Below are 27,934 nucleotides of genomic sequence, written 5' to 3' on the forward strand. Positions count from 1 at the left end.
TTTATGGGCAGGATTTTCCCTTCGGTGAGTGGTGGGCGGGGCCCGCTTGCTGATGCGTAAAATGACGGGCGGTGATGTTGGGCGGAACTCCTGAAGTCACCGCGCCCCATTTAAATGTTCCGGTAGGCGGGGGCTCAGCAAAATCAGCTGTGCGCCCGCCAACCTATCAATGGCTAATTGAGGCCATTGACAGAGTCATTAATCTAATTAATGGACCTGGCCGTCCAACCTTAAGGTTGCCGGGACAGGCCAGGAGCCCCGGCGGGAATTAGAAAAAGCAGGAAACCTCATTCACGGGCGGGATGAGGTTTCATGTAGGTTTTTAAAAATTTTAATAAAGTTTTTGTAAAAATTATGGACATGTCCCAACTCGTGTGACAGTGTCACACGAGGGGACGTTAGGTAACTTTTATTATTCTATCTTTAGCTGTTTTACATATAGAGCCGATCTCCCTGAGGCAGCACTTAGCCTCAGGGAGATGAGTGCACTCTATCGTGCGCATGCGTGAAAGAGTGCACTCTCAATTTTGGGATCCCCCCCCCCCCACCGCCTGCACAGGGAGCGCACAGTGCTTCTGTGCGGACGTCATGCTGGGCGGGCCTTAATTGGCCCGCCCACGTAAAATGGCAGCGCGCCCCCGATTGGGGGCACCGATCTGAAGCGCACCTGTGCCTGCCTGCCCTTAAACTTTGCCCCCGACGGGGGGAGAATCCTGCCCTATATTTTGGAAAAGTTGAGTTCAAAGAGGTGCTTAGGACAATGGAGTTTAGGATGAAAAGGAAAAAAAGATGTTTAAAGGAGATGTTTTGTTGAGTTGAGATGACTACATGGGGGAAATGTCTTGAGACCAGCTCTGTTCTGGGAGAAGTTATGAATTTGATGCAGCCATCCAGCTTTCAGAAAGCAGTCTGTTTCTGAATTTGCTTCAGATTTCCACAGCAGAGTGGAAGAGAGTGAGAAGCCATGTGATAAACTTTATTAAAGTAGCAGCAGGTTTTGCCTTGGGTAATATTACTGGATTTTTATGGTTAAAAATCTATGAGGGAGCTGTTGCCAAGTAGTTTACTTGTGTGTTCTGACCAAGTGGGTTTATTTTGGGGAATGTTTTGTAAGACTGTTTTAACTGTGTAATTTTAATCTTGTGTGTTTAAGTTTTGTTTCTTCTTGTTCATAAATCTTCTAATTTTAAAATCCTTTATGTGTTACTGGGCTTCTATGCTTCTGGAATCAGTAGCTTTCCCCTCATTTTCAAAATATAAACAAAAAAAAAGTTAAGATCAGTAAGACAAGTTTTCCTCTGGGATTTGGCTTGCTCAACAAATAACACCAGCTGCAGTTGTAACATTCCCCCACACTCTCAGGCAACACCTTAACCACTCGCTGCGTAAAAGGGTCTCCCTCATTGGTCTATTGGTTTTTTTCCACTCACCTTAAATCTGTGCCCACTGATTCTTGCCCCTTCCACCAATGGGAACAGTTTCTTTCAATCTACTCTGCTCAGACTCTTCATGATTTTGAATACCTCCATCAAGTCTCCCAACCTTCTCTTCTCCAGGAGAATAGTTCCCAGCTTCTCCAATCTATCCGTGTAACTTAAGATCAAAATATCACTGGAAATATTCTCCTGAATCTTTTCTGCACCCTCTCTACAGCCTTCACATCCTTTCTAAAGTGCGGTGCCCGGTACTGGGCACAGTACTCCAGTTGAGGCTGACGCAGTGTTTTATAAAAGCTCACCTTGTTTTGGTACTGTATGCCCCTATCTATAAAACCCAGGTTACTGTATGTCTTTTTAACCACTTCCTCAACCTGCTCTGTCACCTTCAACAATTAAGCATGTGTACCCCCCGGCATCTCTGATCCCAAACACATGTTGGAATTTTTACCTTTTATTTTATATTGCCTCTCCTCATTCTTCAGACCAAAATGTATCACTTTGCACTTTTCTGCATTAAATTTCATCTGTCTTGTGTCCACCCACTTCACTAACCTGTCTATGTCCTCCTCACAGTTCACAGCACTTCCAAGACTTGTGTCATCTTTGAAACTGTGCTCTGGACATCCACATCTAGGTCATTAATATAGATCAAGAAAAGCAGTGGTCCTAGCACTGAACCTCCCTGTATACCTTCCTCCAGTCAGAAAAACAACTGTTCACAGCTACTTTATCTATTTCTTGTTACTCAGCTAACTTCGTATCCATGCTGATATTGTCCCTTTTATTCAACGGGTTTTAATTTTGCTGTTATGCTGTTGTGTGGCATTTTATCAAAAGCCTTTTGGAAGCCCAACCACATTAACCTCGTCAACTCTCCATGATACATGATCAAGAAGTTCAAGCAAGTTAGTTAGCTATGATTTTACCTTAACAAATCTGTGCTGGCTTTCCTTGATTAATCTACATTTCTCCAAGTGGCTGTGAATTTTGTCCTGGATTATAATTTCTAACAGTTTTCCCATCACTGAGTTTAGGCTGATGGGTCTATAGTTGCTGGGCTTCTCTTTACACCCTTTTTTGAACAAAGGTGTAACATTTGCAATTCTCCAGTCCTCTTGCACCACCCCTGTTTCTAAAGAGGATTGGAAAATTATGGCCAGTGCCTCTGCAATTTCTGCCCTTACTTCCCTCAGTATCCTTAGATGCATCTCATCCAGCTCTGGTGCCTTATCAACTTTAAGTACAGATATCCTTTCTAATACCTCCTCCTTATCAATTTTTAGCCTCTCCAATGTCTCAGCTACCTCCTTTTTCACTATGACTTCAAACAGCAATTGAAAAACAAACATGAGAAATTTTCTGTTGCGATTCTCCCAGAACTGTGCAGGCACATATCAAACTGCTCAACATATCCAGAATTTTCTAATTGTATTTAACATTCTTTATATTAATATATAATAATTAACATTTGTGGAGTTATAGATTTCTTAAAATGTTAAATTGTAATATGCAGCTCAGTAATGAAGGAAAGGGAAATACTGTCATGGATAATGTGATGTCAAGAGACATCATCAGCTGCTCCTCGATTCGAGGATGATGTCTACTCAGGGTAGAGAGTTTCTGCTGTGGGTCTTCATGTGACTGAACAGGCCGATTCTCCACCCGCAGACATTTGGGTACATGGGACAGGATGTCTCAGGAGACAGTGGGATCCAGAGTGCAGGATTTGCTTCTGTTTCTTTTCTTCTCTGCAGTGACTCTGCCTCATCGTTAAGATGTTGTGACTCAAAGCGTGATGCAGCCTGATGGACAAGTTGTCGCCATTTTGAATGATTGGTAGCAAGCTCCTCCCAGTCATTAATGTCAATGCTGCCAGACTTCAAGGGGAACTTCGGAGTGTCTTTGTAGCATTTTCTTTGTCCACCCTTGGTACACTAGCCATTTGAGAGTTGAGAAAACTGGAGGTTATGAGATAATGAAAGATCTAAACTGCAACTTAAAAGAATCAGCATTACAAATTCTTGTGTTGTAATTGTGAAACCTGTACTCTTTTAATACAGGGAATGGTGTCTGTAATTGTGGAATCTGTGACTGCTTTAATGAATGGACTGGGAACGCCTGTGAAATCTGGATTGGATTGGAAAGCTTCTGAAGATTGCACAGTAATAGAAAGGACTCCTGAACGTGGCTTATCTTCTGCTGCATGACTAAGGATATTACCAGAAGTAGCCTTCAAAATGCACTGCACTCACAAATAAATGTCTTTACTTGCTAACGTATCCATGTTAGTTTTGCTACTTGGCTGCACCATTGGAAGCAAACAGTTCCATCGCAAACGCACAAACATAAATGTAAAATAACCTTTAGTGACAAATGTACTGGGGTTATTAGCATGGGCATCTGATATACTGTGATGCCTTTTAATGAGACTAGCTTCAGTAACTAATAATCTAGAGATATGCCAGCAAACTGATTTTCTTGTATGCCAAGCAAATGCTTAGGAATTGAGATTACAACTGCATTATTTTGGCTGTTAGCAAATGTGTAGCTCATTACGAAGAGATACTGTTGGCAGTAAATCTGCAAGTGGCCAAGCGTTTTTGACTGATCTGCAAATTACTGTTGCAATAAATATGGACTGGCACAGAAGCTGTCTGTTCTGGCAGTCATTCAGTAAGTGATTTAAACAACTTTTACAGCTTCCTAGTGTAGCTTATTCTTAACTGTGCTTTTACAAAGGCGTACATATAGTTTCAATAAAAACAATGTCACTTTTAAGCAACCTGTGTGACTCTTCAGTCTGTACGAGTTCAATATTTCTAATACCAGATGAAATGGTAATCACCAATATAAAACAGTCACTGATAAATCCCATAGGGAATTCAGGAAAAACTTCTTTACCCAGAGAGTGGTGAGAATGGGGAACTCGCTACCACAGCGAGTGGTTGAGGTGAATAGTGTAGATACATTTAAGGAGAAGCTGGATAAACACATGAGGGAGAAAGGAATAGAAGGATATGCTGTGTGAAATGGGCAGAGATGAAGAGGAATGGAAGGAGACTAGTGTGCAGCATGAACACCAGCATGGACCGGATGGGTGGAATGGCCTGTTTTTGTGCAGTATGCTGTGTTTATGTCCATCCAGTGCCAGTGATGCAGCACATCAAGAGTAGAATTCCTGATGTAAACCCACTCTGCATGGTAAAATAACTTTGTTGTAGGAAAGTGCATCCAGTTGCTATAGAATTGCCAACCCTGTTTGGGCATATTCCTGGATATTTAATTACATAATAACTTCCAACCACACCCGCTGCACATTCCCACCACGTGTTGTTGATCATGTACATCCTTGCGTGTTTACAATCAGAATCAGAAAGTGAATAGAGTCCTCACCAGCCAATGGCTGATCCTTCGCTATCGGCCAAACAGCTTTTATTCCCCCATCATCAATATTTAAAAAAAAAACAAAATTCTTCAAATAGAAAAACATAAGGTCATTGAAAATAGGAGCAGGAGTAGGCCACTCGGCCCCTCGAACTTGTTCCACCATTCAATAAGATTATGGCTGATCTGATCACTGCCTCAACTCCAAACTCAACTCAAAAATCTATCCAACTCAGTCTTGAACATATTCAGTGACCCAGCCTCCACTTCTCTCTAGGGTTGAGACTTAACAGATTAACAACCCTCTGAGAGATGAAATTCCTCCTCATCCCCATCTTAAATTGGAGCTATATCCCCTAGTTGTAGATTCCCCCATGAGGGGAAGCAACCCCCCCCTCCCCCCACCATCTACCCTATCAAGCACCCCTCAGGATCATACAACTTTCAATAAGATCACCTCTCTGTATTTGAAGCTCCTTCTCCTGAAAGAAAGTGAAACAAACACACAACTTATTCTGAGTTCTGATGTAAGGTCATCGACCTGAAACATTGGCTGGGATTTTCTGGCCTCACTATAGTGGGAGCTGCTGTTGAGGTGGGCGGGGAGGTGGGTGTGAGGTGGCGGGGGCTGGTGTGGAGGCCCAGCCAAAGGTCCATTGACTTTCAGTGGGACTGGACGATTCAGCGGTGGTGGAAAATCCACCCGTTAACTCTGTTTCCCTCTCCACAGACGCTACCAGACCCGCTGAGCCAATCCGCCATTCCCGGTTTTTAATTTCACGTTTATTTTATTGTCCCTATGATTTTTCTCCTGGTTTTGTTGGCAGCAATGCCCAGAGAAATTAAGCTTCTATTCTTGGAGCCACCAAGGCAACCCTGGAGGCTTGGTAACCCCTGAGAGGATCATGAAGGATGGTGGAGGTCCCACCCTCTCAGCTTTTCAACAGGTCCAGCAATTTCTAGGTCTTCTACCTTGTGAATTCAGGCAACCTCTGATTCGTCTCTTCTGAGGACCTGCCTGCTTGGTAGGTTTTCCTCTTTACTCCATTCCCTCCACTGACACCACCGTGCCCCCCTCCCCCACCCCCCCAACGCAGGTAAAGCACCCAAGGCAATGTTTTCCGGGGCCTGTTCCTCTTTTCAAATCACAGGACAGGCCATGACTCATGAAATCCAGTGCTACTGGGTCATGGGTTAGTGCAGTACTCTAGAAACCAGGCTACCAGCCCAGTCACTGACTCCCTTCTCATAGGCTATGCAGTCTTCCACTGGCCATTATTACTTATTACATTCATTACTTTGAACAGCAGAGCCCAGTCCTAAGCCAATTTGCCCAGCATCGAGGCGCAAAATGCTCAAAACCAGCTCCGTTGGCCAGGACATGTCATTTGTAAGCCCGACACCAGATCTCGAAACAACTGCTCTACTCAGAACTCAGGCATGGCAGGAGAGTCCCAGGAGGACAGTGGAGATGCTTTAGGGATGTCCTCAAAGACTCCCTGAAGAGGGCAAACATCCCTGTTGACTCATGGGAGACCCTGGCTTGGGACTGACAAATATGGAGAAGGCTCATTCAAGAAGGCATCAAACACATCGGGAGACTTTGTTGGGAATGTGAAGATGTGAAGTTGAGGTGTCAGAGGGAGCTACAAATTTCCAAACCACCCATCTACCCAGCTCTTCAAGCACCACCTGCCCCACGCCTGCAGATAGAACGTTGGGCTAATCAGCCATCTCAGAACCCACCGAAATGGAGAGGAAGCGAGTCATCCTCCATCTCGAGGGACTGCCTAAAAGAGAGACTATCTCCAAACGATGGTGTTCAGCCCCACATACTGGACTGCGCCAGGTGAAACTTATTCATTTGAGGGTTGTGAATTTTTGGAATTCTCTAGCCTAGACTGCTGTAGATGCTCAGTCATTGAGTATATCAAGAGTGTGGTCAATGGCTGTTTGGATACTAAAGGAATCAAAGGACATGGGGATACAGCGGAAAGGTGGAGTTGAGATGGAAGGTCAGCCATGATCTCACTGATTGGTGGAGAAGCCTTAAGGGGCTGAAGGGCCTACTCCTGCTTCTTATGTTCTTATGCAGATAGAATGTTTTCTCACTATGTATTTGCAGAGTGTCATTTAAAATCTATTTGTTCATGGGGCGGTGGCAGAACTGGTGAGGATACATTTATTGCCCATCCCTACTTAGTTTGGTCAGGTAGTTTTGTTGATGCCTTCTAAGTGAACTAAGTGATTGTCTATAACTGAGTGACTTGTTAGATTGATTCAGTCGCAGGTGCAGTATTAACTACTGTATGTTGCATGAATCATAGATCATTAAACTTAACACCCTACAGATTAATATTTGACCCAAACACTGAACACCAGTCTCCCAGTGTAGATGGGTTTTTATTTGTGACTGTATTAAACCACAAGCCTGTATGATTCCAACACAGCCCCATCACACAGAAGCACCTAACATTAACCACAATTCAAGTGATTTCTTGAGCCTACTTAAGAAGATGCAAATGGACTCCTAGTGCCAAAATAATTCAGGATGCGCTTGATCCCTTAATTTGTAATTCAGCACAGTGCAAATCACAAGCCCAATTCTGGAGGCATAACCCACGTATCAAGTGGGAAATGGTTTTATAGTCATTCTGATCTCACTCAATTATGACCTGATGCAGACATTTATCATTCAGGGTTATAAAGTGGAAGGTCTGGATATTGTTATCTTAGTTGCCCCAAAATCATCTTGGACACGACCAGAGCTTACCAGTCACATATCATTGGTGCAAAGTTTATGGGCTATGGTTGCACTGTGTCTTTATAGAAATATTTTATTCAATATGCTGTATTTGTGTACAACAAATGATAATAAACATTTAAACTGTACAATGCAGACAAACTTTTTTTGCATATATGTATGTAAATTTAGTAATACATACCAACGCTTCTTGATACATACAACCTACTACATGCAGTTCTGTTTCATCAATGCCATCCTCTTCCCATGCAACAAATGAGACAACAGACAAAATAGGAACCAAAGCACAAAGAATTAATATTCCCCCTCTGCTATACTTTAAAAAAAATGATAAGAATTAGTTTGTCAAGGACAATCATTCATTTGGAAAAAAAACACCCTCACGGATAACTCATGAACAACAAATGAAAAAAAAAACAAGAGGGGTTAACAACTATATACCCATTGGCATTAATAAAAATAAATTCAGCCAAAGTTTAATTAGTCAACTGGTGTGCGAGGGGGAAACCGGAGGGGATCACTGTCGAAAACTGTGTGTTGTATGTGGTCTCTGGGAACACCAGCCCCCATAAAGCTAAAATCAAAATTAGTCTTACAAATGGTTTCGTTTTTAATCACAGCATTTAATTAGCTCAGTACAGAGACTCCCGTGCTGGCTGGCTGATGTGCTTAAATCTTCTTTTCTGCTCCTTTTTTTAAAAAAGAAATCAACACAAATCTTTCATTGGACAAACAATGAATTATAAATTGCTAAAAGTTATCAGATGTAACACATTAGCAGCGTAGCAGCAGAGCGATATTTCCTACTCGGTAAGAATCTGCAGAAATAATTTGTAAAATAAATCAGAAATATCAGAAAGAAGAAATACTTTTTAAATAGATTTCAAGCTTGTTAAGAACTGTGAAACCTGCAGCTTGACAAACAATTCCTTGTGACGCAGAAAGACCTTGACCATCTATATTACAGTAAACCTTATGAAAACGTGAGAAGATGTTTGTACAATTTGGCTGAAAATAAAATGGTTAAAACATACTGAATAGTACCAGACTACTGAATGGCTTTCAGTTAGTACAATGCTTGTCTTCGAGAATTCACATTTATAAAGTCCTACTAGTCAGTTTCCTAAATTAGTTTTCCTTCACTGATATAATGACACAACTCACAGTGCAGCGAAGTCATTATTTTCTGATTTTAAATTAAACTCAGTATTCGCATTTCTCTCCCTTTTTTTCCCAGTTAAAATGCATTTACACTCTCCATTACACTGAATCTCGTTATATCTATAATAAGCGGCCATGAATCTCACGACTCGGATCTTTGTTCTGAGGCAGTGGTGTTCGTAAACATGTTCAAAAGTAATTTTCATTCAACAAATGACAGTTTAGCTAGGTGTATGGGACTTGTACTTGACTTTGTTTAGGTGATACTGTCATTGTGTATATTTCCAAAGATTTCGCTTAGCTTTGTAAGGATAGTTTTTCCTGAATTAATCATACCTCTTTTTTGCCATTTTACTTTAGCTGGATGCTGTCTCGAGTCCCACTTTTGGGGGCTATAACATCTCAACTTTCTACTCAATATATATATCAGAATAAAGCTCTTCTCACTTGGTAGAATTACAGTAGAAAGCATGTTGAAGAAACGTATATCTAACCTGTGTTACAATTACTGTTGGGGGAAGAGTTAAGATGTAGATGTTGCATTTGTTTTTGTTTAACGATCAATGTTTCAGCACTTTGAAGATTGCTCAGCTAGACGACTGTAGCAAACAGTTAACAGAGTAATACAGGAAGTTCCAGTTAGAACAATTTGAGTCTTTTCAGCCAACTAATTTTCTCTTTTCTGGTTAGCTTATTTTGGTGGAATAAGAGAATATATGAAACAAATGAAACTTGAAATTAAGGTGGGAGCTTTTTTGTCATTGATTTGTGGTTAGGAAAAATACTATTTGAAGCACTTAAAAATAACTTAATAATTCTGACAAACCAATTAATGGAAGATTAATATGACTCATGATAATCGCCTCCTCTTCCACTAGGGTGCCTGGTTTTGGTATGTACTTAAAAACAAGGCAAATCGCCTTTAGCCCAGCAGTTGCCAGTGACTAATGGGCAGCTGCATGCTGGGCTAGAGATGCGCTGGCAATTGACCACGATGAGCCGAACTACATGCTGAGTTTAAAGAGGAGAAGAACAAAAACAAACACTCACAAATCTCCCTCACAACCATTAAAATCCTTTTTTTAGTATCCTCCATGGTGATAACAAAAGTACCTCCTTTAAGCCTCACCTCTTGTTGCTTATGTGGTGAGGACACGCACCGGTAGCCTTGCCTACGCTCCCTAAACTAGACAGGAGTGGGTCACAGTCCAGTGACATCCTTTCAGCATCTGTGTGTTAACTCAAGCAAGGAGCAGACTTTCCCCAATGGGCCACCTAAAGCCCAGCCCCAGGTGATGAAAGTGGAACTCAAAATTTCCAAGGATGCTGGTGGGGGGGAGGGAAGGAAGAGTTAGCTTTTGTGCATGGGCTACCCAGATTTCCTAGAGCCCACACACAATTTGGGAGCAGTGGACCCCGCTCACTGGACAAGGCATCCGGAACCACCAGCATGTGTGTGCAGCACAAGAAGGAAACTGTGAAGGAGCTTGGTGCTAATCAGAGCACCTTCCACTGATTCGGATTGACTCAATTCCCTCTACATTACCACCAAATCTAAAGAGCAATTCATCAGTCTCTGGGCAATCTTTTCATTTACACGTCTAGTCAATAGGCTGAGACATTGATCCCATTGCTGATGCACACTGTTGCAATAGTATTTGCCGACGCTCCCCATATCCCTGATAATTGTCAGTCCAACACTGGAGGCAACCCAGCGATGGCATTTTAATTTTCCCATCGTCTACTTTTTCTCAATAGCAAAAAACACACAACAGTCCCTGCAAAAGAAAAAGAGGTTAGGACAGTGCATAGAGCAGCCATGTTAGAAAAGGAGAGAGGGACTTCGTCCTGAATGAGCAGAGATATACAGCGATGATCTGGGATCCCCACTGCTGTCTGCTGTGTTACAAATCGACAGGTCTGAAACACTTAACCTTCTCCGGCACTCGAAAAAGAGAGACTCTTTCAGGTGTGTGTTTAGCAGGCTATGTACCAAATGCAGTTGTGAATTACATCATTCTCATGGAGTGTCACAGTTAAGAGGAAATAGATAAAAGGCATTCCATTATCTTGGTAGGACATCCATGGTCAGAGTTTAGCTGGTTCTCCAGATGTCTTCTTGTTGTGGAAAGAGCTACGCATTGAGATTTATCCACTTGCAATGAGATAGACCAAAGACTGCAATGAACAAAGGTTCACTTGCTTCACCTGATCCACAGACATTTAGAAGGAGACAGTCTGCCAGGGATAAATCACACAACAGTGTAATGGTTTTGGAATTCACGTCCTTCCCAAGATCTGCCTGGCTATGTTGACTTGTTCTTTTTCACTTGCTTCCCTCCATTCATTATTGCAGAAGTACTTGTGCTTTTACTGGGGGTGGCTGCGTTTTTCGGTATGGTTTCACCAATATCGTGCAGTGATGGCTCTCGGTACATGGCAACTGCAAGTGATAGGAGAAAATGCACATGTGACTCAACTTCCTGGCCTTTTGACAAGCTGCATTTACAATGTTCACAACTGACTCTACACTACCATAACCCTTTAATAATTAGATGGAGTCTTTCTTGAAAGGATTGGCGAAACTGCTGTCAGAGGACCAGAACCTGGAGAGTCAAGTTTTGGTTTCAGTTTCAAATCTAGCAATATATCTCAAGGAGAAGGTTTGCCAACTGCTTATTTCTCTAGATGATGCCTTTTTAACATGCAGATCTTGTTGCTTTTGCATAATTGAAGAGCAGAGAACATGCCTCTGTCATTGAAAAGCCAGAGAACATGATTGTTCTCTGTAATTAACAAGCTTGCCAATAAAATACCCCTCCCAGCAATGGCACGCTCTGAAATTTAACCTTTCTGTGAGTTTCGGGTATGGGGAGGAGCTGTGGAGCTGGTAAATAGGTGTGTGGGATGGGAGGGGAGGTGAGAGATGGGACAAGGCGTAGAGAAAGGCAGGGGAAAAGGGAGGGAGAAGGTGGAGTGGGGCAGTGGTTGGGGGACTGCGGAGGCTGGTGGTGAGGTGGGAGGGGAGTCAGGGACCTGGGGGTGGGCTGAGATGGCAGCATGGGGAGTTGGATAGATGTGTGGGGGGAGGTGGGTAGTGAGTACAGGGTCAGGGCAGTGGAGGAGAGGCAGGGAGGAGATGGGGAGGCGGCCAGTGCAAAGTGGAGACATTGCCAAAAAAATTCAGTGTGGAGTATCTTCTTGAAAGGTTGAACAGATTGGGCCTACACTTACTGCGAGAGGTGATCTCTTTGGAACATATAAGATTCTGAGTGGAGTTGACAGGGTAGATGCTGAGAGGATGTTTTCCCTTGTGGAGAAGTTAGAACTAGGGGCCATGGTTTAGAAATAAGGGGTCTCCCATTCAGAGCAGAGACGAGGAGGAATTTCTTCTCTCAGAGGGTCATTAGTGTTTGGAATTTTCTTCCCCAGAGAGCAGTGGAGGCTGGGCCATTGAATATATTCAAGGCTGAGTTAGATGGATTTTGATCTACAAGGGAGTCAAGGGTTTTGGGAGACAGGCAGGAAAGTGGAGTTTTCAGATCAACCATTCAGCCACAATCAGATCAGCCATGACCTTATTAAATGGTGCACCAGGTTCGAGGGGGCGAATAATATACTCCTGCTCCTAATCCTACTGATCTTATGATCCAGGACACTTCTGGGAGCAAAAACCCAGGAGAAAACCCACAGGGGTGTTAAAAGCAAATAATTTTATTTCAAAGCCTTTGTTTTATCAGTTTTATAAATGTTGGAATTGGGAAAGAATAGAATGTTTGGCTGACAGTCAATCAGGTAACAGAGAGAATGTTAGCTTTCCACATGGACATGTGAAGGTGGGACATCATGATCCTGGAGCGTCCAATGGGAGGAGAGAGAGAGAGAGAGAGAGAGGGTGGGGCAGTTGGTGTGAAGAGGAAACCTCCAGCAATTGGTATTGCCAACCTCAGAATGGCATTCCCCCCGATCCCCTCCCCCCAGAGGGATTAGCGAGGTTCAGCACTGTCTTATGGGTGTGTGAGTGAAGCACAGGCAGTCCCCTCTCAGCACTCTACTCTCCTGAGCCTTTCAAAGAAGAGTTTGACCTGCACCCTGGAAGGCAGCTTCGATAAGGCACAGAATCCTCTTCTAGGATTTGGTTCAAAAATGATGGTTTGGCAGAGAGAGTACCTCCCAGCAATGCTGCCATTAAGCCCAAGCTGCCTTGAGGCCCAAGTGAGGGGCAGCCAACTCTGATTGGACATATCCCTGGAGGTTTCATCACATGACCACAAGCCTCTAAATGTCCTGCTCACACCGTTGGTTGCCTGGCACATCCATCTTCACGGTACCCCGCTTTCCCACAGCCAATTGGAAAGCGAGCAGACTCCGTTACCTGATTGGATGGATTGTGACAGTCAGGCAAACAGCCGTTTTCCCATTGCAGATATCTTTATGGTTAATTAATGAAAATGTTGACAGAAAATGGAAAGAAAAGGCAATTGATTTTGAATGCCTCGAAGAATTTTCTCCTGGATTACTTGAGCAGTGTCCTGGAGAACTAATGTTTAATTTTGGAGACTCCAGGGCAATCCTGGAGGACTGGCAATCCTGGGTCGGGGATTTACATGCCTGGATCTGGGGAGTTGTGTGTGCCTATTGGGATATTGGTTCACGACCTACACCTGTAAGAGATGGGGTGGGGGGTGTGGGGTCATGTGTGGGGGCACTCGGAGGGTTGGGCTGGTATTCCATGGGAGTATTTACATGGAGCATTCATTCTCCTCTTGGTCCGTAAGAAAAATGAAAATTTATCTGCTGTAGAATTAATCCTCGAACCGAGAGGTTAGGTTTCCCTTAGGTCAATTAATAACCTCTCAAAGGCATGCTTGGAGCTCTTTTGGAGAGGTGGAAAGGATGTTTCTAATAACTGAAGAGCAGAGCTTCTGTTTCCCCCAATCAGTTTAAAGGAAGTGACTTTCAGAGGGAACCTGCCTAGTGACAGAGAATTCTAGCAGCTACTTGTGAACATTCTAAAGAAACCTGCGACAATTTAATGCACATTCATAGAGTTGTTAAACCAGTGCAGGACTGAAGGGGGCCATTCAACCCTACGAGTCTCATCAGCTCTTCTGGTACATACGAACTAGGAGCAGGAGTAGGCCACTCGGCCCCTCGAGCCTGCTCCGCCATTCAACAAGATCAAGGCTGATCAGTAGGGGCAATCCCTGCTCTTTCCCCTTACACCTGTGATTTTTTTTGTCTCTCTTTCAAGTTTTTGTCCAATTCCCTTTTGAAAATCACTATTGAATCTGTATCCATCACCCTATCAGGCAACGCATCCCAAATCCTAACCACTCATTGTGTTAAAAAAAGCTTTTTCTTCTTTCACTTCTCATTCTCTTGCCAATCACCGTAAACCTTTGGTTATTGATCCTTCATCCACTGGATACAGTTTCTCTTTATTTACTCTGTCTCAATCACAAATAAAGAAACACCTAGAACTCATCATCATCCTTGATACACGGGACCCCATTTCACTTAGATTTCACCAGCAAAACCAATCATTTGAAGTAGATTCTGACATAATGGAATATTTGAATATTAGTTGCAGGATAGATACATAGGACGCATTGCTTCGCAAGGAAGTGTGCGTCAAGATTCACAGCACCTGATCTTCAGTACCATGGATACAGCTCATGAAAATAGTAAAGGTTAAAAAAAATGAAACATTACAATCAATAGAACATAAAGGTTATTCAAAGTGGCACCTATGAGGAATCCAATTAGTAAGCAATTACTCGAGTTTATCTAGTGCCTTTAAAGTAGTAAAGCATCCCAAGGTGCGTTATGAAACAAAATTTGACACTAAGCCATATAAGGCAATATTGGGCATATGACCAAAAGCTTGGTCGAAGAGGTAGGTTTTAAGGAGCATCTGAAAGGAGGAGAGAGAGGTGGAGAGGTTTAGGGGGAGAAGTCCAGGGCTGAGGTCCCAAGCAGCTGATGGCTCGGCTGCCAATGATGGAGCATTGGAAACTGGGGATGTGTAAGAGGCCAGAATTGTAGGAGGGCAGAGATTGGGAGGGGTAAGGCAATGGAGGGATTTGAAAACAAGGATGAGCATTTTCAAATCGAGGCATCGCTGGACTGGGAGACATTGCACATAGAATCACAGAAAAGTTACAACACAGGAAGAGGCCATTCAGCCCATCAGGTCAGTACAGGGAAGGTGGGACTTGGTGCGAGTTTGGCACAAGAGACCAGAATTGGAGTAGCACAGAGATCTTAGAAGTGTTATAGGGTCACAGCAGGTTATAGAGAAAGGAAGTGAGGAATTTCAGTGTTAACTATTAATAATAATTACATGTACACTTAACATCACACTTTCGATAATATAAATCACTGGTGAATTCACAGTTCTTGAACTTGAGGGGATTGGCTGCTAATGCCTTGTTGAATTCTCAAGTAACAATTCTAACCATCCACCTTTATAAACCTTTCCTTCCATCCTTCCATGTGTCATATCATCACTACATCACCTCATCCAATTAGCTGCAGGAACTTTAGTTTTAACAAGAATCATTTAATCCTTCACTTTGACTGAACTGTCTGTCAAATCATTCTAGTGAAGACAGTAACGGAGAAGCGAGTGAACAAAGGCACTGCTGAAAGGTCACAGGCATGAAACGTTAACTCTGTTTCTCTCTCCACAGATGCTACCAAACCTGCTGAATATTTCCAGCATTTCCTGTTCTTATTTCAGCTTTCCAGCATCTGACTATTTTGCTTTTGTATTAATTCCTATACAGAGTGAGTTTCTGTTGTAATGGTTGGTTACTGAAAGGGATTCCAGTCGGACAATGTCTTAGCTGAATGAGCAGGGACCACACTGGCTAGATATCCACAGTTACACTTTGACCACTGAGAAGATTTAGCCACAGATGGTGACTCCTGAAAGGTCGGCTGTCTGACATCCCTGCTGACTGCCCTTTAATCCCTGTAATGTCTGCAGTGGATTCATTTGATTGGATTTATGCACTGCTCTGATGTCTGAATGGCTCCTCTCTGAAATCAAGAAGTACTTCATTTGCTAATCTCTAAAAGTTTATTTAAAACTAGTTCCTACTCCTATTGAGGTCTTCTGGTGGTAGGTAGTACTCCTGCCTCTGAGTCAGAAGCTCTAGGTTCAAGTCCCACTCCAGGGCGTCATGGCCAAGGAGGGTGTGCTCATAATGTAGCCAAACAAGTTGAATATCAACCTGCAAATTCTTCCAACATATGCCAATGGCAGGTGGTGAGAGCAGGAGAGATGGAAAGAGCATTGCAACCTCTACCATCACTATCCACGGCTTCAGACAACAAGAAGCACATAAAAGTGCATGTTGCCACAGCAACTTGGGCTCCCTGAGAGAACTGTAACACACGTTCAACTACTTGTATTTAAAGGAGTGCTATTCCCAGCAATAGGGAGTGGGCGGGGTGGGGGCTGGTGGGGGGGGCTGGGGGGGGGGCGGGGGGGGGGGGGGGGGGTGGGGGGGGGGGGGGGGGGGGGGGGGGGGGTGGGGGGGGGGGGGGGGGGGGGGGACGTGGGGGGTGGTTGTAGGATACAAGCTTCAAACCAGGCTTCCCTAGATAACTCATGGGCTTCATAACTGTCCTACCATTATTTTACTGCCTGCAACCTACACAGCACTGAAAAATGAATGGATTTGGTAAGAGACATCAAATAATTGAGACACCAACGGGGCAGTGTGACTGATGATGTGTGAGTGATTTACCTTCCAATGGTTTGGGCAGGAAATGAGATGCTGGTTTGGTTTTCTTCACACGATTTCCCTTCATGATTTGGCCATCCTTGTTGAAACCCAGATACCAAGCTCTACCAGATTCCTGCTGTCTGTAGAGCATTGATGAATAGATCACATAGTAGTTCTCATATACTGATTCTTTAAACTTGCATTCAGGTGTAAAAAGTTCCTGTGGAGCAACAACATCAGAATGGTTTTAACCAAATGTTTGAGTCAGATGGCAATCTATATATTAAAAATAGACATGCTTATCATAGAATCATACAATGGTTACAACACACAAAGAGGCCATTCAGCCTGTCATATCTGTGCCAGCTCGCTACAAGATCAACTCAGTTAGTCCCGTCCTCCCAAGCCTTTCCCTGTAGCCTTGCAGTTTTTTTCTCTTCAGGTGTTTATCCAATTCCCTTTTGAAAGCCAAGATTCACTCTGCCTCCACCACACTTTCAGGCAGTGCATTCCAAATCCTAGCCACTCGCTGCATAAAAAATGTTTTTTCTTTATATTTGAGTCTTCTGCTAATCACCATAAATCGGTGTCCTCTGGTCTCTGCCAATGGGAACAGCTTCTCCCTATCCACTCTGTCTAGATCCCTCATGAATTGAACACCTCTATCAACTCTCCTCTCAGCCTTCTCTTCTCTAAGGGAACAATCCAGCTTCTCCGATGTAACTGAAGACTGTCATCCCTGGAACTATTCTTGTAAAACTTTTTTACACCCTTTCCAAAGCTTTCACATCCTTCTTGAAGCGCGATGTCGAGAACTGGACACAATGCTCCAGTTGAAGCTGAGCCAGTGTTTTATGAAGGTTCACCCGTTGCTTCCTTTCTTTTGTACTCTATGCCTTAAATCCCAGGGTCCTGTCTGTTTTTTAAACTCATTATCCTGCATTTTGTTGCAGCTGCTGCCAAACTTCATTCTCTAGATCTTATCAGCAAAACATTCCGTCTCCTCCTCACCAAGCTGAGCTGAATACAATTTTTTACTGACTTCATTCTTCCCCAGGACATCGATAACATGGGATTTCTCGCCTTCCTTTGCTACAGCAATCATCACGTTTCTGAAATTCGGGTTTGGTGCCACTGATCACTTCTGCACGCCCAATGCAACTCAGGCACAGCAGGTAGCACTTTCGCCTCTGAGTCAGGCGGTCATCGCACTCCAGAGACGTTTAGCACAAAATCTACGCTGATGCTCCCTGTGCCAGTTCTGAGGAAGACCTTTCACGGCCCCAGGGCATCCCAAAGCGCTTCACAGCCAATAGAAGAAGTCTCAAGCGCAGTCACTGTTGTAATGTGGGAGACATGGCAACCAATTTGTACACAGCAAGCTCCCACAAACAGCAACGTGATAATGCTCAGATCTTAGTGATGTTGGTTGAGAGATAAATATTGGTCAGGACACCAGGGAGGACTAATCTGCTATTCTTCAAAATAGCACGAGGGGGATCTTTATGCCCATCTGAGAGAGCTGCCGGGGCCTCACTTTAACATCCAACTGAAAGATGGCACCTCGGACAGCACAGAACTCTCTCAGTACTGCACTGGGGGTGTCAACTTAACTTTTTGTTCTCAAGTCTCCAGAATGGGTCTCGAACCCATGAGTTTCTGGATCTGAGTGCTACCAACTCAGTCATGGCTTATAGAGTGTTACAAAGTGGTTTCAAATGTCCTGAGATCTTGATAGGTGCTACAGAAATGTAAGTCTTTACATTCTCTGAAATTTAAAGTACAGGAGCAGGTCATTCAGCCCATTGTGTTGATGCCAGATGTTCCAGTATAAGTACTGCATTTTCTTCCTTTGCACAACGTCTACAACAGAAGCTTTAACCTTCTGATTTTAAATAGGTTAACACTGACATTAAAAACACCGAAAAATGTCATAGAGACAGATTAAGCCATTCACTAATATCACCAATAATATCAGTAACACCTTGGTCTACAAAAAGTACCATTGGAGACCCATTTCATTTCCCTTCTCTCCATTTTCCTCCCTCGGTGCATTGATTTATCTGTCCCCCCCAACACCACCCTCCCCAGCAGAAACTGACATGAGCAGCTCATCCACAATTTGCATTAAAAGATAATAGCTTTATCTTCTAATTGCAGTTTGTGCTCAGCACACGTTTTGCATACTTATTAAGAAGTCCCGCCACAACGGGCAACCTCATTGGTTTTATTCTCTGTTTGTAGAACAGCTCGAGCTTTGCTGACCCGAGGGTCGACAACTAAATGCTCCTCTATGTCTGAGCTTTGTGCAGCAGAATGTTCTGAGAGGACGAGGTATTGGTAAAACTCTATTCTGTAAAAGCTTTGCCTTGGAAGGCATTTTTTTTTTATGACATTAATGCTATTTGCAAGGGACAGGAATCCATTGTGTGGAATGGTTGCCGATCATCACGTTCATTTTTCTCATTGTGAAAACCGAGTGCGTTACCTGGCTGACAGTTGCGAATTTAGATTAAGTCCTTGAATGTACACCTTCACCAAACCTGAGAGCCAAACAAAACATTTGATTTTAAATTCCGATGATCTCAGTTAAGTGTGGGGTGCGGAATAAATGAATCAGCTAGTTAACTGCTCAAGGAAAATTTCCTGGTATAAGTATTAAGATTAGCTTACACTGAGGAGCAGAGGGCAGAATCTTCAGAATCTAAAATCTAAGCTTGGTGGCTGGTGTGGAAGTGGGAGTGATTCCCACTGGGATGCGCAATGGGAAGATTCCGCCCAGAGTTTATTTTGATTTGTGGTTCCTTTCTAATCCTTATTGAGCATATTTATCTTTTCTCATTTACTTATGGGATGTGAGTGTCGCTGGCAAGGCCAGCATATATTGCCCATCTGTAATTGCCCTTGAGAAAGTGGTGATGAGCTGTCTTCTTGAATCGCTGCAGTCCATCATAGTGGCTTGATACAACTGAGTGGCTTGCTGGGCCATTTCAAAGGGCAGTTAAGAGTCAACCACATCACTGTGGGTCTGGAGTCACAGACCAAGACCCCTCAACTGCGCTTGCAGGTGGACACAAAAGATCACACGACATTATTTTGAAGAAGAGAAGGGGAGGCAGGGTAAAGATGGGAGATTTCCTTTCCTGAAGGACATTAGTGAACCAGATGGGTTCGTACAACAACAGATAGGGAGGGAGCAAGGCCAAGGAGGGGTTTGAAAACAAGGGTGAGAATTTTAAAATTGAGGTGTCACTTAACCAGGAGACAAAGTTGGTCAATCACTCAAGATCTCTGCACTGCTCCAATTCTGGCCTCTTGAGCATTTTCTACTTTAAGACACTCCTTAAAATGTCCACTTTAAGGAAGCTATAGGTCACCTGTCCTGATATCTCTTCATGGGCCTCAATGTCAAATTTTGGCTGTTAACTTACCTGTGAAGTGCCTCGCGACATTTTACAACAACAACTTGCATTCATACAGCACTTTTAATGTAGCAACACATCCCAGGGTGCTTCACAGGAATGTTTATCAGATAAAACTTGACACTGAGCCACGTAAGGAGACAATAGAACTGATGACCAAAGACTTAGCCAAAGGCGCAATATAAATACAGGCTGTGCTGGAATCCTCTTTTCTGCTAATAAATTGGCAGGGACATTAGGGCCTTCTAAAACGGAACAAGGATCCAACAGGGAACAAGAGAGAAACTGAGAAAAAACAACAGCTTCACGGCAAGAATGGCGAAGGTAACAATAATGTGCCAGAATAGGAATTAAAGGATTAGCTGATTAGTCGCATATTAATAAGAGAGGAAAGTAACAACGACAGACATGAAGATATTGGATATCTCACAGATGAAATTTAGGTTAGTTATAGTTTGCTAAAATAATAGAACAAAGTCCTTCTCACATTAAATGGGACTACTGATATAAAAAGGTTTGATATGTTATAATCCTTTGGTAAATAAGAAAAGACTTGAATTTATGCAGTGCCTTTCATAACCTCAGGGCATCTCAAAGCACTTTACAGCAACTAATAACATACTTCTGAAGTGTAGTTACAGTTGTAACATAGGAAAGACAGCAGGCTCCCACAAATAGCAGTGCGATAGTGTCCAGATAATCTGGTCTTTTTTTAGTGATGTTGACTGAAGGGTAAATATTGGCCAGGAGACCGAGAAGAAGCCCCTCCCCTCTTCTCTGAAGCAGTGCCGTGTGATCTTTTGTGCCCAGCTGAGGGTGCAGATGGGGTCTTGGTTTGACATCTCAAACAACAGCCAGCACTGCCAACAGTGCAGCACTCCCTCAGTACTTCACTGGGGGCATTGGCCTGGATTAGGTTTTCAAGTCTGTGCAGAGGGACTTGAATCTTCTGAATCAGAGACGAAAGCGCTGCCACTGAGCCATGACTGACACCTGAAGATATTATTTGGTTAGCAGCTTATCAGTGTTACTTAATGCCAACAGCGTGCAGACTATTCCTCTGTGAATAATAATTCAGTTTCTGCATATCTGGACCCTGTAACTCCTTCAATTCAGTATGTGACTGGAATTAACGCTTTTGTCTTGCTAAGTATGTAGTTTATAAATCACATGTAAACCATGATGAACCAGAAAATGGTGGCTGTTCAATCAAACAGACTTTCAACTGATGGACCAATGATGTTTAAACTGCGAGAACAGGCAATTTTTTTGATCAAAGATTAGTTAATCGAAATGCTTTCTTTCATCCAGAGCACGGTGAGCTTAACATGCAAATAAAATCAGTGAGGTGTCAGACTCCAAGCAATTCTGTTGTAAATTATAGTGCTGCATTTTAAAAGGATCCACTCTTAGTGCCTACAGTAGGAAGCAAAATTGTGTTTTCGCTTCAGGGAGTAGGAAGTGAATCCATGTCAGTGCCACAGGCACAATTCGTTTTTATATATATATTAATATTTAATTTAATCAGGGTTCTAGGTTCAAGACTGAGTGCAGAGACTTGAACAAGTAACCTGAGCAGACACTCCAGTACACAACTGAGGGAGTTCTGCACTGTTGGAATTGACATCTTTTCGATGACAGGTTAAATTGAGGATCCCCATCTGCCCTCTCATTGGACGTAGTGTATCCCATGGCCACCATGTCAAAGAGCAAGGAAGATCTCCCTTGGCTGATATTTATCCCTCAACCAACATTATTAAAAAATGGGTTATTAACAATCACTTGGTAGCACAGAACTTGAATGTTATGAAACTTTTCGTCTTGCACTCATTAGAGCAAACACAAGAATACCAAATTTCAAATGATCACAACAATTTATATTACAGGAGAAATGGGTGCTGATTGGTTGGCAAGTCAACTCTGATTGGCTGAAACATTGCCATCGAGAAAGCAATGGGGAACAATATGTTCACCAAGCTCCAGGGAAATTCAAAAAATAGGTGCAAGGCTTGAACATATTCCTTTTGTTTGCAGAGACTAGGTCTCTGTGTATGAATGTATATTGTTTCTAGCAAGCGTAAAGCGTGAACCACGTTATGGGATCGGTTGTTTATCTTAAATTGGTTGTTAGTGTAGCTATTAGCATACTCAGTATTGTTCAGCAAGTGCTACCCAATCACAGAATCACAACTCACAATGGACATTTTGTTTTTGGTTGAGCAAGCGCGGGCTGATTGATACGGTCTGTGCTCTGTCTATTCGGCAACCTGGCATTCTTGCATTTATCCTGATGAGTGCAAGACAAAAAGCTTTGACAACATTTCTCTCTTTTAAGCAGTATATAGATTATTCTTAAGCTTATGTTTTGGGTAGAGTTCTGCAGTTACTGTCTCATTCCCAATGTGGCAGAATGGACAGTTCTTAAACAAAGCTTTGCATGACATGCATTTACATGAAAGGTGGCATCACAGAACTGAAGGGCATTGGTTGCTCAATAGTTATTGGAATTACTGCTTCCGGTGGTCTCACACACTCATGACTGGCGCCCTCGCAGTCTACCCTCCGTAAACTTGAGGCTGTCAATAATTTATGAGCTGCCTTCTTGAACCGCTGCAGTCCTTGTGGTGTAGGTACACCCACAGTGCTGTTAGGGAGGGAGTTCCAGGATTTTGACCCAGTGACAGTGAAGGAACAGTGATATATTTCCAAGTCAGGATGGTGAGTGGCCTTTTAAAATTTGTTAATGGAATGTGACTGTCGCTGGCTATGCCCGCATTTATTGCCCATCCCTAATTGCCCTTGGAGGGGAACTTCCAGGTGGTTGTGTTCCCATGCATCTGCTGTCCTTGCCCTTCTAGGTGGTACAGGTCATGCATTTGGAAGGTGCTGTCAAAGGAGCCTTGGCGAGTGCCTACAGTGCATGTTGTAGATGGTACTCACTGCTGCCACTGTGTGTTGGTGGTGGAGGGAATCAATGTTTAAGGTGGTGGATGTTTTGAAGGGTATGGGGTTCTATAAAAGTAACTTGAACCAGGATTACCATATCGCCTGCATCTCTCAGTCGCCAGTCTTATGTTTTATTTTTCCCCTGAGATTTTTGTTGCCATATTTAACTCCTTTGGGATTTGTATATTGTGAGCATGCCACAGAGGACAGGCATCTAACTGTGCATATGCCATTTGCCTGTTAATGGAGCAAGAAATTTGCTAACAAAAGGGGCAGTGTTCGGCAGCAGGTGTAGGAAAGGCCACAAGCTCAGCTGATGGTGCCTTGCATCTCTGGAATGCCAATATGTCAAAAACTTCCATCTGATTTACTCAGCTGCTCCTATACTTAAAATCAGTAAGCTCAAACCAGGAATAAACATAACAAAATCCCTTTGAAGTGAAGTCGCTTTTGTAATATAGGAAATGTAACAGCTAGTTTGTGCACAGCAAGCTCCCACAAACAGCAATGAGATATTGAACAGATAACCTGTGATGTTGGTTGAGGAATAAATATTGGCCAAAACACTGGCGAGAATTCCACTGTTCATGTTTTTTATTTATTCATTCGTTGGACGTAGGTGTTGCTGGCTAGGCCAGCATTTATTGCCCGTCCCTAATTGCCCTTGAGAAGATGGCGGTGAGCTGTCTTCTTGAACTGCTGCAGTCCATGTGGACCACAGTGCTGCTAGGGATGGAGCTCCAGGATTTTGACCCAGTGACAGTGAAGGAATGGCAATATATTTCCAAGTCAGGATGGTGTTTGGCTTGGAGGGGAACTTCCAGGTGGTGGTGTTCCCATGTCTAAAGTGATCTGTTCCCTGAGTGGTTTCAAGATGTAGGGAATTGTCTCAAATATATTTCATGAACTTGTCTTCCAAACAACTTGATTTGTCCAGTCTGCATGAAGGTTAAAGTCCCTCGTGATTGATGTATTATCTTTGCTACAGGATCCTCAATTTTCTTGATGCAATTTTTCCCCCAACAGTAGGGTCGATAGTCTGTGGAATTATCTTCCCCAGAGAGCAGTGCAGGCTGAGTCATTGCGTATGTTTAAGGCTGAGTTAGATTTTTGATCAGCAAGGGAGTCAAGGATTATGGGGCAGGAAGGTGGAGTTGAGGCCACAATCAGATCAGCCATGGTCTTATCCAACGGCAGGGGAGGCTTGAAGGGCTGAAAGGCCTACTCCTGTTCCTAATTTTTGTCTTCTTGTGTTTGGAAGGAGACTTGGGTAAGTTGCTGCAGTGTATCCTGTAGAAGGTGCACACTGCTGCCACTGTGCGTCATCGGTGGAGGGAATTCATGTTTGTGGTGGTGGACAGGGTGCTGAATAAGCGGGCTGCTTTGTCCTGGATGATACCGAGCTCCCTGAGTGTTGTTGGAGCCGCGCATATCCAGGCAAGTGGATTCCATCACACCCATGGCTTGTGCCCTGTAAATGATGGGCAGGCTTTGGGGAAGTCAAGTGATGTGCCACCAGTTTCCCAGCCTCTGACCTATTCTCATAGCCACAGTCTTTTCACGGCTAGTCCAGTTCAGTTTCTGGTCAATGGTAACCCCCAGGATGTTGATAGTGGAGGATTCAGTGATGGTAATGCCATTGAATGTCAAGGAGAGATGGCTAGATTCTTTCTTGCCTGGCACTTGTGTAGCACAAATGTTACTTGCCACTAGTAAATTCCTTAACCAGTGTAAATAGTATGTTGTCTTAAAAAATATGTACTTGTAAATATAATATGCGTAGCTGAGTTGAAGAGGGAGGAATGTAGTAATTATTGTTTTATTTAATGTGTAATGTACCTTGAGGAATAATACTTGTTCGGCAAGATCACATGATCTGTAGTAACCAATAGGAGAATGGCATGGGCTACCTGAGCAGTCAGCGTAGAGATAGAGTTGGAGTTGAAAGCACATGTGTAGTTGCTGCTGAGTATATTGTAAATAAACTTAATGTTTCCACCCAAGGAGTGTCTGCAGGTCGATCTTATCATTAATAGCACAACTCGGCCACCCTACAACAAACTGGCAATGAGAATGGGATCAGATGGGATCAGAATAGTTAGGTACTTGTTTGACCAGCGTAGACTCAATGAGCCAAAGGGCCTTTTTCTGTGCTATAGACGTTTATGACTCTAGAGTTGAACAGAAGAAATCAAATTAAAAAGAAATCGGCATTGTACCTCGCCCAGTGATTGTAAGTAGCAAGCTCTGTTAGAATTGAAGAGGCTATCCCTTCTCAAAATGCCACAATTTGGGAGAATTGATCTTTTTGAACTATTCATACACAATTGGTCTCAATACGTAGAACACCTCGTGTTCTTTATTCAAGCGAATGAGATTATAGGGTAAGAGAAAAGGCGAGCGATTCTCCTGAGTACCTGTGGGAGCAAAACCTATAGCCTGATTCGAAGTTTGATGGCACCGGTGCTCCAGATTTGAAGAATTTCGATGAATTAGTGGACCTCGTGAAAGGTCACTTTCAACCCAAGCCCCCAGTCACAATGCAGAAGTTCGGGTTTAATTCATGAAATAGAGCCCCGGGTGAGACAGTTTCATGCTACGTGGCAAACTTGAAGCAGCTAATGGAAGACGTGCTCCTAGAGCGTTTAGTGTGTGGTGTGAAAGAGGACACTATTCAGAAAAGATTATTTTCTGAAGTGAATCCGGATTTCAAGAAGGTGCTCGAGATAGCTCTGGCCATGGAAAGCGCAGTAAGAGACTCAAAACCAAAACCGGGTAAGCAAAATGGCACCATCCTCCACATTGGGTGGGAATCCTCGGCCAAAAGAGGCGCGAGAAAGCAAGGCTCCCCTGAGAAGCAGGAAACAGTCCCCGCCAGCTGAGGAATAAAGAAAAATAACTTATCAGTGAAATCAAAGAGCAATTTTAATAAAGGTGGAAACAATCAGTCTTTTAGCGATTGGCAGTTTAAAAAAATCGAATGCTACTATTGTCATAGAAATGGACATATAATGAGGCAACGCAAGGAAAGATTCAAGCAGGCTTGTAAACAAAAGGAGAAGCCCGATGAAATCTACAACGTAGAAAGGCCTGAAATAACAAACTCTGACATTTACTCGTTGTTTAATCTGAAAGTTGGAAAGACAGAACCTATATTTGTCACAGTGAAAGTAAATGAAAGCAGACAGGTTAAGTGAGTGGGCAAAAATGTGGCAGATGGAATGTAATCTGGGAAAGTGTGAGGTTATGCACTTTAGCAGGAAGAATAGAGAGAGCTGATTACTATTCAAGTGGGGAAAGACTGCAGAAATCTGCAGTACAGAGGGATTTGGGGGTCCTCATGCATGAATCACAACAAGCTAACATACAAGTTCAGCAGGTAATAGGGAAGGCAAATGGAATGGTAGGCACTAGTTAGACCATGCCTAGAATACTGTGAACAGTTTTTGTCCCCTTATCTATGGCAATGGAGGCAGTCCAGAAAAGGTTCACTAGGTTGACCCTGGGGATGGAGGGATTTTCTTATGAGGAGAAGTTGAGTAGGTTGGGCCTGTACTTATTGGAGTTTAGAAGAATGAGAGGCGACCTTATTGAAACATATAAGATTCTTAGGACGCTTGACAGGGTAGATGCTGAGTTCTGTCGAAGGGTCATGAGGACTCGAAACGTCAACTCTTTTCTTCTCCGCCGATGCTGCCAGACCTGCTGAGTTTTTCCAGGTAATTCTGTTTTTGTTTTGGATTTCCAGCATCCGCAGTTTTTTTGTTTTTATCTTAGATGCTGAGAGGCTGTTTCCCCTTTTGGGAGAGTCTAGGGCCAGAGGGCATCATCTCAGAGTGATTATCAGGTGCCCATTTAAAACAGGGATGAGGATGAATTTCTTCTCTCAGAGGGTAGTCATTCTGTGGAATTCTTTACCGCAGAGGGCTGTAGAGGCTGGGTCGTTAAATATATTCAAGTCTGAGATTGACAGAGTTTTAATCAGTAAGGGAATCAAGGGTTATGGGGAAAAGGTAGGAAAGCGGAGTTGAGGATTATCAGATCAGCCATGATCTCATTGAATGGGGGAGCAGACTCGATGGGCCAAATGACCTATTCCTGCTCCTACGTCTTATGGTCTTAAATGGCAAATCTGTTAGAATGGAAGTGGACGTGGGAGCTTCCACCACAGTAGTTGGGGAACATATTTTTGGAAATTTAAATAATGGCGAACATCAATTAAGTTTAGAAGAAACAGATGCCAATCTAAAAACATACACGGGTGAAGACATTCAAGTAAAAGGCATAAGCAGAGTAACTGTCCATTATGGAAGCCAATCAACAAAGCTACCAGTGTTGGTATTGAGAGGCAGAGGATCAAGCCTTCTAGCACAAAACTGGCAAAGGGAAATCAACTTTGATTGGTTGAGATTCCAAAAGGAAGCTGGAAGCATTCCTGTTTTGAAAAAGGAGTGTGCAAGGACTCAACAACCTGAAGAAATGTATGTCTTAAACCAAAACCTGGAAGAACAGGAGAAGGAACTCGAAGAGGCCTTGCTTGATGACAGGGTTCGAGATGAGGTGAGCAACCTTCGAAGGGAAAAAGAAAACCTGCTGAAAGACCTTCACACACGGCAAGATTCCCTCAGGTCAAAGTTTGTACCTCTGGAAAAGTGTGAAGAGAAACAAAAAGAATTCAACACCTCTCTAAACAAACTTGAAGGATGAGTTGGCAGGGAAGACAACAATGTTCAATTTTCCAGGAGGCAGCAAACAAATACAAAAAAGAGATGGAAGAGCTGAAGAATCAACTAAGTGAAGCCAAAGAGGCTTTGGAAGCAAAAGTCTCAGAATTTTCCAAGAAGCAGACAGATAATGAAATTTTGGGAGACGCAAACACTGAGCTCAGACAAGTTGAGCTTGGACTTGAGAGACGTCTGGCCAACAGTGAAGTCAAAAAGAAGGCTGAGATTAAAGTCTGCGCTAGGAAGAAGAAGGCACGTAGAAAGAAGATACAGAAATACTAATAGAGCCCTAATCCTGGCAGCATGTGAATACACTTTCGTACAAAGGCCTGGCAATCAAATCACAAACACTGAT

General features: G+C 43.2%; 2 protein-coding genes across 3 annotated transcripts in view; one reads left to right on the forward strand and one right to left on the reverse strand.

Annotated features, from left to right (window-relative positions):
• Window positions 1-4,217, forward strand: part of itgbl1 (integrin, beta-like 1) — a 182,891-nt gene extending 178,674 nt beyond the window's left edge. The window contains exon 11 of the mRNA XM_041198860.1: window positions 3,500-4,217. Coding sequence (XP_041054794.1) covers window positions 3,500-3,591 — 92 coding nt within the window. The 3' untranslated portion in view covers window positions 3,592-4,217. The remainder of the gene's footprint in view (window positions 1-3,499) is intronic.
• Window positions 4,218-10,232: 6,015 nt separating this feature from the next.
• The window catches only part of fgf14 (fibroblast growth factor 14), a 213,966-nt gene continuing 196,264 nt past the window's right edge, over window positions 10,233-27,934 (reverse strand). Inside the window, exons 4-6 of one of the 2 annotated variants that reach the window (XM_041199280.1) lie at window positions 16,509-16,707; window positions 11,123-11,191; window positions 10,233-10,882 (exon numbers count right to left, since the gene is read on the reverse strand). In XM_041199280.1, coding sequence (XP_041055214.1) covers window positions 10,785-10,882; window positions 11,123-11,191; window positions 16,509-16,707 — 366 coding nt within the window. In that variant the 3' untranslated portion in view covers window positions 10,233-10,784. Of the gene's footprint in view, window positions 11,192-16,508; window positions 16,708-27,934 lie in introns of both variants that reach the window. The other variant, XM_041199281.1, reaches the window with a different exon arrangement.

This window comes from Carcharodon carcharias, chromosome 11 (genome assembly GCF_017639515.1).
Source record: "Carcharodon carcharias isolate sCarCar2 chromosome 11, sCarCar2.pri, whole genome shotgun sequence".
NCBI classification, from domain to species: domain Eukaryota; kingdom Metazoa; phylum Chordata; class Chondrichthyes; order Lamniformes; family Lamnidae; genus Carcharodon; species Carcharodon carcharias.